This window comes from Macrotis lagotis, chromosome 2 (genome assembly GCF_037893015.1).
Source record: "Macrotis lagotis isolate mMagLag1 chromosome 2, bilby.v1.9.chrom.fasta, whole genome shotgun sequence".
Lineage (NCBI taxonomy): Eukaryota > Metazoa > Chordata > Mammalia > Peramelemorphia > Peramelidae > Macrotis > Macrotis lagotis.
In genome coordinates this window covers 312,166,395-312,180,616 of record NC_133659.1, presented here as the reverse complement: position 1 = coordinate 312,180,616, position 14,222 = coordinate 312,166,395, and the positions used below count along the sequence as shown (strand labels likewise).

The following is a 14,222-nucleotide window of genomic DNA, read 5'->3' as shown; positions in this document are numbered from 1 at the left end:
GAAAGAAAGAAAGAAAGAAAGAAAGAAAGAAAAAGAAAGGAAAGAAGGAAGCAAGGCAAAAAGGAAAGAAAAAGAAAGAAAGAACGAACTTGAAATCAAAATAAAATTATATAATTAGAATATAAGCTCCTTGAAGGCAGGGATTGTTCTTGTTTTTTCTTGGTATCTCCCATGTTTTAATAAATACTTGGGTATTCCATTACCTGGTTGATTATTCATTGAATTTAGTATTCATGAGCTAATCTTTCTTATTCCAACATTGATCTAGATTCAGTTAGAATCCTGTTCCAGGCTTTAGATGTCATGGAGATACAGGATTTGGAAAACTTGGAGACAACCCAAAGAGCCACAAAAATTTTGATAAGAAATACTACTACTAATAATAATTTCTGATATTTCCAACTAGGGGGTGAGTCTCTCCAGGATACTGAGTAGGTCCCATGATGGAGGAGTTTCTGAATAGGGCCAAGAGTCAGACAGGATAGGGAGGTACTGCCAGCTCTCTGTAGTGTTCTGCAGATATATTTGGTCAATGAATGTATAAGTGAACTAGAGAAGGGACTACACACGCCAAGGAGATCACATTGCCAACCAAGCATTAAAATACATGGCTTACAGTTTCCTAAAGACTTTCACACATCCATTATCTCTTTCCATGCCGACAACCTCCCTGGGAGATAGGCAGGGCAGGTGTTTTCAAGTAAGGAAAAATGGAATCAAATGGTTTCGTCTAGAAGAGATATGGATGATGGCCTGGGAGGATATGCATTAATTCCATGGACAGAAATCATACAGGATGAAGAAGTGTGGGCACATTGCTATCTGTATCAGTGGAAGCGTATTTATCCCAGTTTGTCAGAAACCTGGGCAAAAGTGAAGAAATTAATAACATCCAGATCAAAGTGTGAACTGGGACCCACCCATCACAGTCATCTCTCTTACTTTAACTGCTCAAAATGTATTGAAATGTGTCGTGATCTTAATCATTAAGAAATGCTTCCTATATTAATGAAATCTTGGCTCCCCTGCTCATTATGTGTCTGACCTGGGTAAGTCACCCCACAACCAGGTCCACTCTGGGCTCTGACTACAAAAACAGAATCAAGTCATGGAGAAAGTGCTGGGTTTCAAGTCGGGGGACCTTGGTTCGAATCCCAGTTCACCTGTGTGTGACCTTGGCAAAGTTACCTCATCTTTCCAGGCCTCAGTTTCTAAAATGAGAAATTTGGACTGAATGGCTTCCTACTAGGGATCTATAGTCCTTAAATTCTATGATCTTATTTTTTTGTGATTGTGGCTTTGTCTCTCAAGACACCCACCGCAGTGCTTAATCAATGTTGGATTGGATTGGAATAAGATGTGAAACATGAAAATGACAGTAGATGACTGTTTCAGTGGAACATAAGAGGAAAGGACTCATCATCTTCTGGAAAAAAAAATAAATGCTCTCTGCTAAAGTCAGGGGATCGGGCGGCTAGGTGGCACAGTGGATAGAGCACTGGCCCTGGAGTCAGGAGTACCTGGGTTCAAATCCGGCCTCAGACATTTAATAATTACCTAGCTGTGTGGCCTTGGGCAAGTCACTTAACCCCATTTGCCTTGCCAAAAAAAAAAAAAAAAGACTAAAGCCAGGGGATCAAACACTCAGAAATGGAAGGGACATGGAATTCAACCTTCCCAGATTGGGACACTGAAAGCAATAGGCCCAAAGTTATACAGGAAGTTAGTAATGGATCCAGATGCACTACACTGTGCTACTGTCCTCTGAAGGGGAAGACTATGGATTCTTGAAGATGATGCCAGGAAAGCCCCTGACAGGCCTTGCAGTATTTAGAGTAAATCAACTTTGAGGGATTTAGGGGAAAAAAAATACACCAAAGGGAAAAGATCGAGAGGTATCAACTGAGAGAACATCAACCCCAACAAAATCATGGCTTCATCAAATAATCAATTTTGGTTGAACAAAACTATGTCTAATCCTTTTTTTACAATCCACTGACTTTCCAAAGAAAAAGGTATTTCTATTTTATATTACTCATATCAATCTGATCAATACTTTAGGAAAAAAAGGATATTTTTATATATACAAACGGTTTCACACACACACACACACACACACACACACACACACACAGCCCAGAATTCTTCCTTTCTTTCCTGCAAACAATGATGCAATAACAAGAAACATGCAAGATAAATCGAAGTCAAATAACATAAGGAAAGCACTGGCAATAAGGGGGATTAGGAAAGGCATCTTGCAAGTTGGCATTTTCACTAAGACATGAAAGAAGCCAGGGAACTCTGGAGGAAGAGCTCAGGAGAGAGGAAATTCCATATTCAATAAATAAAGTTGGCACTTACCAAAAATGACAGTTACCAAGAGGACAGGAAGAACGATGAGAAAGTACCAAGTAGATGGGACAGACTCCTGTTCCACATAGAGCTCCAAGTTTCCCAATCTGACCTAACATTACAAAAGAGGACGTTATTCTAGGAAGAAGCAGGTACCATATTTGTATTTAGAGACAATAATAGCATAAACATTCCCCAATATCCTAAAGAGGCAGGAACCCAAAGAGCTACTTCTAGCTCCTCCTTTAACTTTAAACACATATTCAATGGAAGGGATGGAAGAGACAGGCTAGATAAAGTTGAAAACTCCCTTATGCTCTAAAAATCTGATTCTACAATAAATTTGCAAAATGAAACTTCATAAAAAATAATCCTGATTTTTCCATTGGCTCACATCTGTTCTCATTTCTAGTATTTAAAAAAAATAAAATCACTGCTATTGCCACCACCTCCACTCCATCCTCCAACTACAGTGGCTACTCTTATCTCTTGAAAGGAAAGAGCAAAGGGAAGGGAATAAGCATTTATCAAATGTCTATGATGTGTCAGACATTATTCTGGATCACTTTATCATATTACAAATAAGATCTCATTTCCTCTAATTTATCTCATTAGTTCTAGAATCAAAAATGAACTCCTCTGGCGTTTAAAACCTTTCACGAACTGGCCTCAACCTATTTTGTAGGCTTGTTACTTCTTGTTCCCCTTAATGAATCTTGTAAATCTGTAAGATTAGACATCTTATGGTTTCTCATACGTGACAGTCTGTCTCTTATCTTCATGACTTTTCATAGGCTATCCCCTATGCTCAGAATGCATTCCCTTATAATCTGTGTCTCCAAGAATCTTTCCTTTAAGGCTTAGTTAGCTTAAATGCATCCTTTAAACATCAAGTATTTCTTGATCTCCTCTCCCTCTTGCAATTAGTGACTTCTCCCCAAAATGACCTTATATGGGCTATTCCAAAAGTCTTAAGCCGTGATACATTTCTGTGCTTTGTTTAATATTTTTTTCTTTTTGGTTTTTGCAAGGCAATGGGGTTAAGTGGCTTGCCCAAGGCCACACAGCTGGGTAATTATTAAGTATCTGAGTCAGCATTTGAACTCAGGTCCTCCTGACTCCAGGGCTGGTGTTCTATCCACTGTGCCACCTAGTTGCCCCTTGTTTAACACTTTTAAAAATACCTGCAATTTCCCCTTGAGAGAAACTAAGGGCAGAATCTCATTTATTCTTCAACCCTACCATTGTATCTGGAGCTTAATAAATGTTTGTTTATTGATGACTTGAGCTTCATATGGGGCTGCTACCAGTATTTGATCCAATGAGCTCAGTTGACTTTAAAAAAACTTTTCGACATCTCTTGACTGGTGTTGAGCTCTCTGTGAGAGGAAATCTGGTTTCTTGCCTGCATCTCACCTCATTTTCATATGAAACATAAAAATAATATTGATGGATGTCTTGGAAAAAGACAAGCAAGCAAAATCTGAAGCAATTCTGATCAAGGAAAATCATCTATTGGGACAACATTCGACTCAAGGTGCCCCGAAATCACAACTTTTTTCCTTTGCTCAACACTGGAAAGGGGGTTTGTAATGTTTGGGTACAGTGTTTTTTGTTCACAGATGGGATGATACAAATGTATGTGGAGAACAAAAGCTATCAAGGCTCATTAGTGTCGTATACAATGGCGGGCTCAGAACTTAACACTTAAGGCTGATGCGAGGGGAAACTGGCAGCTGCAAGGATTTGCAGAAGTTTTTAAAAATATATTTTATATTTAAAGGCAAAAAAATACAAAAAACCTTCAAGACATTTTATCTTTCTGGGACTCAGTTCCTCATCTGTAAAATGATGAGATTGGATTGGTTGACTTCCATCATCCCTTCCAACCCTCAAGAAATGATGTAATGATCCAACTGGGATGTCCATATGTTGTTTCACTGGATGTGGTGGCCTTGATGGTGGGGGGAAGGGAAAAGAGGGAGGATAAGTCCTGAATAAACATGTTATGCTGACTTACTCGAACTTTCTTAGATGATGCAAAGATGTCACTATTGCTTGAAAGTCCTTTAATTTTGCAAAGGATGGTGGTAAGATCTTGACCCCTGGTAATATTTTCAAAGCTGCAGTTTTGCTGTTCGTTTTCCCCATAGAAAAGAGTCATCTCAATGTCATGCTTGGAAATGTTGAAGTTGTCATTTTCTTTCTGCCATGAAAAAATAGAAAAATGGGAAAAAATAATTGATCCCAGTCCTGTTACTTATTTAGTATATTTGAGAAGGCAGTGTGATGTTGTGGAAATTTCCCTGACTCTGGACGAACAGAACACATTCTGTATTTGACCTTTGATACCTGGGTAAGGCACTTAATTTTCCTGAGTCTCAGTTTCCCAATTTGTACAATGAGGATGTTGGACTTGAATGGCCTTTGAATTCTTTTCCAGTATCAGACTTTACTTCTTAAGGCCTCAGTTTCCCAAACTGTACCATGAGGGTGTTGGACTGGATGGTCTCTGCGCTCCCTTCCTGCTCCAAATTTATGACCTCATGTTGCAAGGAAGGCAAAACACATAGAAACAACAGTGTAATTCATATAAGCATTTGCTCCCCACCTGCACACAAAATAAACTTACTTGGATTTTTACTTCTAATTCTGTCAACCCAAGGGGGTCTACACGATAGCCAGTAAATTGGGGGTCATCGTGATACCGCAAAGTGCTGCAGTCCAGAAGAACATCCTGTACTTTCATTTTCACATTAACGTTTGAACGACTTTTGGAAGACTTCAGATTGGGTGCCAAAAAGTTGCACTGTGTCTCCGTACATTCTTTAAGGACCTGAAGGGAGGAAAAAAAAAAAACCCCAAACCCGTAAGTTCATTGAATTAGTGATCAAAGGGGGTTTGAGATGATGGTGGCAAGAAGAGCAGATCCTTGGCCTAAACTGGTGGGGGAGAGGGACCCAGAAGGAAGAGTAAACCAATGAAAGGATGTCCCGAGGGTCCAGCATGGGATCAAGTCTGAACCAGAGTAAGATGTCAGTGAGAAATATTTAACAAATCAAATAAAACATAGCAAATATCCTATTTTATAACTAACAGCTCATGAAAATACATATCAGTATGCCCCCTCCCTTCTCCCCTTTCTTTTTGACTTTGACACCACTGGGCCCAAGGATTCGAAAAATTCTGAAGCCCACATACTAAGGCTAATGTGAAAACAGTAAGGATGGAGAGGCAACCGCTGACACCTGGCTCACTTGTTGTCAGTTAAGTCACTCTCAGTAGAGATCTTAACCACAACAGAGAGAAAGACTGTTTAAGGGAGGAAGATACCAACAGTAAAAGGGAGAAAGCTTCCTTCAAGGCTGAAGAGAATGGAAAGCCAGTTGGATAGAAAACACACAGAGCATTTTACGCGATGCATGATCTGGTTTGTGGGTAACTGTGTTTTATGTAAAATAACAACCACCACCCTCAAACACCAACACTTCAAAGTAAGAATAGAAGTAAGTAGACCATCTTGGTGGCTGTTGAGATAGCTTTCTTTTTTTTCCACTATTTTTTAAAGTTTTTTTTGTAAGACAGTGGGGTTAAGTGACTTGCCCAAGGCCACACAGCTAGGTAATTATTAAGTGCCTGAGGTCAGATTTGAACTCAGGTCCTCCTGACTCCAGGCTGGTGCTCTATCCACTGCACCACCTAGCTGCCCCCTTTTTTTTTTCACTCTTTCCTTTCTTTCTTCCTTCTTCCCTCTGTCTTTCTCTTTCTTCTTCTCTCTTCCTTCCTTGCTTTAAATGTAGTTATTTTGACATTAATTTTTTTTTTTTAAATTGAGATCCAAATTCTTTCTCTCCCTCTAGCTCCAACCCTAGCCACTGAGAAGGCAGGCATTATGATATCAATTATACATGTGAAGTCTTACAAAAATATTTCTATATTAGTAATGTTGGGGGAGAGAGCAAGTTAAATAAAGTGGTGAAAAAAGTATGTTTCAATCTGCACTCTAAGTTAATCAGTTCATGAGAGATTTTTAAACCAAGAATACATAAGAAGGAAAGGCTATGATTTCCATAGGATAGGAACTCCTAATATGAAAACTTCCACTAATTTGAATTGTAACCTGCTTTGTGCAGTGATTCTCAGATTGGAGTCCAGGGGGTTAATCCCTTGAAGAATTCAAGAAGTCAAAAATATTTTCATAATAAATGTAGATGCTTTCATTGCAATTACAGTAAATATCAATACATAGAGCCTACTTTTAGGGAATGTCCTAAATACTTTTAGCTTTTAGGGAATGTCCTAAATAATAAAAGTGTAAAGGGATCCTGAGACCATAAAGTTAGAGAACAAGTAAGACTTGGTGGCTAGGTTAAGTGACAAGTCCAAAGTTATTCAGATAACAAATGTCAAGGGGCAGATCTGATTCCAATCATTGTTCTTCCCATTCTACCATGATGGCGCTTCCTCAAATAGAGATTAGAAGACTCGGGGAATGAAATCCAGGTAGGTCTTCCTGATTTCACACTCTAAGCCATGATCACTAAGTCAGTCTGCCACCATTATCAAATAAGACAAAAGTGGAGAAAGAATGAAGGCTTTTGGACTATGCCAACTTTCTTTTCCAAGCATCTCTATCAGTGAAAGGAGAGGAAGGATGACTCAAATGTGGAGAGCTAGTGGTGAATGAGCAGACTCTGAGTAAGGGAAGTAGGAAAAGCAGTACTTTGACAAAAGAGGGGAAGGAATTTGAAGGCATGACCACAAATTTACTAACTTACAAGGATGGAAAATGATGAAATTTTTCAATCTCTTTCCAATGTGGGGAGAAGATACTCAATATCCTGACAGGAGGACCACCAAGATGGCAACATCTTGTGACTAGGTCTCCCAAGTGAAGTCTGGACCTTTGTCTACTGGTCCCTATCATCATCCATGGCAATGAACACTTTATATTTCTGCAAAATAGTTCCATCAGTCATGAAATGGCTATTCTTCTCTAATTTCTCCTAATTTCAACATATGGGTTGAATTTGCAATTCTCTCATTAATTTCCTCTTATAGGAATTCCATTTGGCTAAATGCATATGTATGTACAGATATGATGGCATTTTCCATGCTGATAGTTGTCAAAAACATTTTTAATGGGGAATTAAAAAAAGATTTTTAAAAAAAAAAAGTGGAAAGAACTGAGATCATTTTAACATTGATAGTCAGCAAGCATATACACTGGGGATATAAAGAAAGGCCAAAGAAAATCTCTGTCCAAAAGGAGTTTACAATCTAATGGAACAGACAGCAAGCAAAAGTATGAACCAAAAAAGTGATGAAAAGGATAAAAAAAGAAGTCATTAACAGAAGAAAGGCACTAGAATTTAGAGGGATTGGGACAACTTCCTGTAAAGGTGGGGCTATAATTGAGACCTGATGAGACACCAAGAAGAAGTCTTAGGGGAGATGGAGGTAGAGTTTAGTAGTTTTCTTCAAGTATTTCAAAGGTTGGGTTTTTTGCTTTTGTTTTGTTTTGTTTTTTTTTTTGGTTTTAAAGTGAAAGAGGGATTAGACTAGAGATTCTGCTTAGCCCTAGAAGGCAGAACTAGATGCAGGACAAAAGTTAACATATTTCACCTTAACACTGAAGAATTTCCTAATTAATACTGCTTACCAGGAGAAAAATGGACCTTGTTGTAGGGTCTAACTCAAATCACTTCATTTTTCTTGCCTTTGGTTGCTAATGTGGAAATATTTTTGATAAGACATCACATGTATAATTGATATCATAGTGCTTGCTTCCTCAGTGGCTAGGATTGGGGCTAAAGGGAGGGAAAAATTTAGATCTTAATTTTTTTCAAATTGATGTGAAAATAAATAAAATCATGTTAAAGGGGGTGAGAGGGATGGACTAGATGGGCATGGAAAGGTCTCAGACTAAATTCCTAGGGTTATAAAATTTTAGGGAGTTGGGAATTCTTTGTAGGTAAGCCAAATCACTTCCTGGAGACACAATAGTACAGTATGGCAGGCAGAATGCATGGTTGGGTCCATGACCGCTGAAGTCCCTTCCAAGGCCGGGATGCTATGACTCACCCAACAGATCAGCAAAGTCAATAGCAAGAGCAGATGGAAGGGCTGAGTCAGGGCTGTCTTTGAAGAGACGAATGGGGTTATCTGGAAGTTGACGATGCCAAAAAAGAATTTTGTTTCTCTCTTTTGGGGAGAAGTAGCTAGATTTTATTGGGAAAATCTTTTTTTTTAACTGATTTCCACCAGCTGTAGCATCGTTTAGTAACTGTTTATTCTCAAGCTAAAAGCATCACTTCCTGAACACCCAGAATAGCCAATGATTTATGCCAGCCTACGTACAGACATTTGGAAAATACAGCTCTGATCTCTAAGCAACTTCAAAACTTTCACTCATAAACATTTGTAAATGTTTTAGTGATCCCTTTTCTTCTTATATAATTATTTTTTTATATTTTATTTTATCTCCCAGTTGTACGCAAAGACAATTTTTAAAAAATTGTTAAAAATTAATATTTTCTTTTTTCCTAATTAGAAGTAAAAGCAATCTTAATATTTTTTTAAATTAAAGACAATTTTTGAATTTTTTAAAAAACATTTGAATTTCAACTTTTCTTTCTCCTCTTTCTTCCCCTCAATTTGATATAGGCTATATACATTGGCAGTTATTCCTAGAAAAACTATCCTCCTCTTTCCCTTAACTCCTTTTCAAGGATTGAAAATGGAAGCTCCTTGTGGGCAGGTACTATTCTTTCCTCTTTGCTTTTTTTGGTATGTCTGTCACTTAGCGCAATGTCTCCCCACAACAATCATTCTCTTGCTAGACTTTGTAATGGCACAATTCATCAATAAATCCCGATAAAGTGACACACACACTCAGAATATTTTACCCTAGGAATCTCCAACTTCTCTGCCCCTTGTTCTCATTCTTTATCCAAAATTTGTGACATTGGTCAAGTCAAGTCAGGAATTATTTATAGCAGTCTTAACAATTCATCAATAACTCCAGATAAAGTGACAGCAGCTGACTACATATAGATTCTTACTATCTATTTCTAATTAGACCCAATACGTACAAACACACACACACACACACACACACACACACACAAACAGACACACCAAGAATATTTTACCCTAGGAATCTCCAACTTCTCTGCTGCTTGTTCTCATTCTTTATACAAAATTTGCGACCTTGGTCAAGTCAAGTCAGAAATTATTTATAGCAGTCTGAACAGTTCATCGATAATTCCAGATAAAGTGACAGCAGCTGACTACTTGTAGATTCTTACTATTTCTAATTATACCCAACACACACACACACACACACACACACACACACACACACACACACACACAGAGTATTTTACCCTAGGAACCCCCAACTTCTCTGCTCCTTGTTCTCATTCATTATACAAAAATTATGACCTTGGTCAAGTCAAGTCAGGAATTATTTATAAGGTCTGAACAATTCATCAGTAATTCCAGATAAAGTGACAGCAGCTGACTATATGAACATACATACCTACATATAGAAGTAAATTATGTAAACACACACACACATACACACCCAGAGTATTTTGCTCTAGTAACTCCCCCATCTCTCTGCTGCCCGTTCTCACTTTTTTTAGTATAATACATATATTATATTATTTTACAGATGAGGACACCGAGGCCAATAGGGTTAATTGACATGCACAGGGTCATACAACTATTAAATGTTTAATGTCAGATTTTTCCTAATGTTATTTTATTTAGATTATATTATTTGTATTATATATTTATATTATTTATTTTATAAATATTACATACTTATATATAATATGTTATAAAATACCCACTCTCTACAAATATCTCATTTGATTTTCATCAATAGTCCTGAGAAGGTGCTCTTACTATGCATGTTAGAGATGAGGTAAACTGAGGTAAATAGGTGAGATGATTCCCAGGGTCACACAGCTAGTAAATCCCCAGGATTGGATTTGAATTCGGGTCTTTCTGATTACAGGCCCAACAGTCTACTGTGCCACTCAAGTTGTTCTGAGCTAAGTGATAAAGATAGAAAGAATAAATAGCTAAAAAATCTTGGTGCTTTTGGGTGCAGAAGCATTACAATATATTTTGGCTTTTGGAGGCATCCTATACTGAAGTCCACTTAGAACAGGCACTTTATTAAAGTTTTAAAACCATCAATGACACAGCACTGATCTGCATGTAGAGACCTAATCACAGCTCATCTGCTTTCCTCTAGCGCCTGCTCTTTCCTACATCCTCCTAACTCCCAAACTGAGGCTTTGGCGCAGGAAGGGCAGCCGTACACTAAACAAGTCACCTGGGTCTGTAACTACATTACATTCTGCATGAGTACAGATTTCATACACCGCCAGTCCGGTGATGGATATGTTCACAGATGTCACAAGCCCTGAATAGCTAGAATATCAGAATGTAGAAAGGACTGCATGGCAAACTATAGGACCCAAATGAGATCTGTTGATCTTATGGCGCCTAAGGCAGGTATTCCTACCGTCTACCCCTACCCCCATACCTGCTCCCGGCTCCTGAGATATTTTGATTCTTGGCAATTATGTTTTGGGATATTTTGACTCTTAGAAATAATATTTTTGTTTTTGTTTTTGTTTTCCAATTACTTTCACCTCCCAACCTTTGGGTATATAAGTGAACAGTTCAGTTTTTTTAATTCTAGAAACTGAGGGATGGGGATATTGGAAAGATTATGTCAGTGCCCAACCAAGACTCCAAAGAATTGAGGATGAAACACGCTATCAGCTTTTAACTCACAATGCAGAGTGAGATTTATATTTTTAAACTGGTCAATATGGAAATTGAACAGCTAAGTGATCTGATAGCCAGACCAGACTTGGAGTCAGGAAGACCTGATTGAACATGTATAACTTAGATCAGATTATTCACTGTTACAGGGAGGGGAGAAAAAAGGGAGGGAGGGAGAAAAATGTCTTTTGCATGTAACTGAAAAAATTAAATTATGTTCAAAAAAAATCTGACCTTAAACACTTAATAGTTGTGTGACCCTGTACAAGTCATTTAACCCTATTGGCCTCAGTTTTCTCATCTATAAAATAAGCTGGAGAATGAAATGACAAACCAATCCAGCATTTTTGCTAATAAAACTCTAAATGTGATCTCAAGTTGAAATGACACAACAACAATGTGGAAATTTGGCTTTACTTGACTGCATATTTGTTACAAGGGTTTTCTTTTTCTAATGGGGGAGAGGAGATAATAGATTTCTGATGATTAAAAAAAACAGGCAATTTTTTTTGCTTTTTCTTCCTCATAATTTTCCCCTTTTGTTCTGATTCTTCTTTCACAACAGACTAATATGGAAGTATGTTTAACTCAATTGTGTATAACCTATATCAGATTGTTTGCTGTCTTGGGGAGGAAAGAGAAGGAAAGAGAACATTTTTACAAAAAGGAATACTGAAAAACTCTCTACTGTAATTGAAAAAAAAATACAATAAAGATACGAGGGGCAGCTAAGTGGCACAGTGGATAGAGCACCGGCGCTGGAGTCAAGAGTACCTGAGTTCAAATCTGGCCTCAGACACTTAATAACTACGTAGCTATGTGTCCTTGGGCAAATCACTTAACCCCATTGCCTTGCAGCATCTATAATAAATAAATAAATAAATAAGGAAGATAAAGATAGGAGATTAGCATACTTAAGCTTTTGTATGATCTCAAACAATTTAATATCCTAAGGGTCTTCTCTGCATTTCACTCTTACATTGTAAAATAATGAGATTGGGTGAAATCCACAATCCTTTCTATAAAAGAGCAAAAAAGTATTTATTAAATGCTGGGAAATGTGCTGTATACTGGTGAGTCAAAGACAATTCCTGCCCTCGGGGAGCTTACATTAGGAGATAACACAGAGTGAGGATGGTAGCCAGGGAAATGGGTTTGGTTTGAGGAGTCACAGGGATGCCAAGCATGGGAAGTCAATCCCTTTCCAGAAGCAATGGAATGGACAGTGGATTACTATGGAATTGGAATCAGAAGTCCTCCATTCAAAGTTAAGGAAAATCTTAGCTCTATTACTGTCATCTCCTACCTTTTTGACCTTGGGAAAGGCATGTTCCTATATCTGGAAAACAACTGGCTTGGACTTAAGGGTCTCAGAGGTCACCTCCCCTTTTAAAGTTGTGATTTTATAGGAGTGTACATTAATGGCAGCTGGGTAAGTGGATAGGAAATGAAGCAAGAGTCCAGGATTTCCTAAAAGGGAACAATTTTTAAGACACTGCTAAAAATCATTCATTTCTAGGTTTAATAAAAACATCCAAATTTAGGTCATCTCATCCTATTTCCTAAAGACTACTGGTTCTTCTCAGGTCAAGCCAGTTCTATTAGGTCAAAAAGACTTTTAGGACAAGCAATGGTCCTCGTCCATGGAGAAACACATTTATGTGATTTACTAGGGCTAATGAACCTTATTTCCAATCACCTGCTGTGTCCACATATTTACTAACTCAAACCACTAAGCCTGTGTCTCCATGACATCCAAACCACCCCCTGCCTTAGTCCGTGAAAAAAATTAGTCCAACTGGCTGTTAGGTGAAGGATTCAATTAATGGGATGTTCTGATACCATTCACTGACTGCAAGAGGGTCATCGAGGCAAGACTTAAAATCAGAAGCAAGTTAGAATTAGAAATAGCTCCAGATGGGGCATCAAAGTGATGCAGTTGATAGACTCCCTGCTCTGGAATCAGAAGGACCTGAGTTCAAATCTGATCTCAGATACTAGTTGTGTGATCCTAGGCAATTCACTTAACCCAAATTACCTTCAAAAAAAAAAGCAAATAACCAACCCCAAGCAGGACAATATAATGCCATATGTGGGAAGAGCCGCCTAAAAATAAACCTCCTGAGTTGAGAGAGATGACATTTGGAGGTAACAGAGATGTTTTTCAATCTTTCCTGACTGGGCTAGGGGTTGAGGTTTGGGTGATTCTTCAGAGAGCTGATATGAAATCAGAGAGACTAAGTTTGAGTCTCACTTCCATTATTATACACTGAGAAAGGGGTTAGGTTTAGATGCAAAGGACTTGACTTCAGATCCGAGTTTCGCCACTTACTAACCATGCAACCACAACGCTGGACAGCATTTTTCTTCATTGTAAAATGAGACAACTGGATCGCATGACCTTTAACGTCTGCCCGACACTAAATCTATGAGCTGAAATCTTCCCTGACTTAGAAAAGGGCAGAAGAGAAAGGTATTAACAAAAAGGTCAGAGTTAAGATAAATCCTCTTCACCTGGTGAAGACCTACAAAATGATATGTCAAGGAGGTCCCACAATGATACGCCCAAATTACTAAAGATCCTTGAACTATGTAAAAAAGGAGAATGTATTGGATTCTAATGTACATGGAAGACAATTTAATGAGTACCTGAATAATGTCATTGGGAAACTGAAGATGGGATCATAGGGGCTCCAACACAAGGGACAGAAGGCGTCCAGACTTACAATTGGGGAAGATCTCTGGGTTTCTCTAACTGGCCAATGGGCTTATCAGATATTTAGAATTACAAAGCTAAAAAGGTTGCCTAGACCAGAGGTTTCAAAAACATGGCTCTCTGAATGTCAGATAAATATTAAAATGCAATTGGGAATCATTTAACAAAATAAAGAAAAATATATTTATGACAATACATTTAAAAATTAAGTCTATATGTGGCCTACAGTGATCCTTCTGAAGAGTTCAGTGAACCCTGTTTTTACTTGAGTTTGAAACTACTGACCTAGGTCAACCCATACTTGTTACAGGAATTCCCTCAATAACCTCTCCAACCTTTGCCTGAA

The 14,222-nt window shown here is 38.1% G+C and overlaps 1 protein-coding gene across 1 annotated transcript in view; it reads right to left on the bottom strand.

Annotated features, from left to right (window-relative positions):
- The window catches only part of PLXNC1 (plexin C1), a 235,661-nt gene that overhangs the window by 95,110 nt on the left and 126,329 nt on the right, over positions 1 to 14,222 (bottom strand). The window contains exons 14-16 of the mRNA XM_074221066.1: positions 4,985 to 5,188; positions 4,373 to 4,558; positions 2,362 to 2,464 (exon numbers count right to left, since the gene is read on the bottom strand). Coding sequence (XP_074077167.1) covers positions 2,362 to 2,464; positions 4,373 to 4,558; positions 4,985 to 5,188 — 493 coding nt within the window. The remainder of the gene's footprint in view (positions 1 to 2,361; positions 2,465 to 4,372; positions 4,559 to 4,984; positions 5,189 to 14,222) is intronic.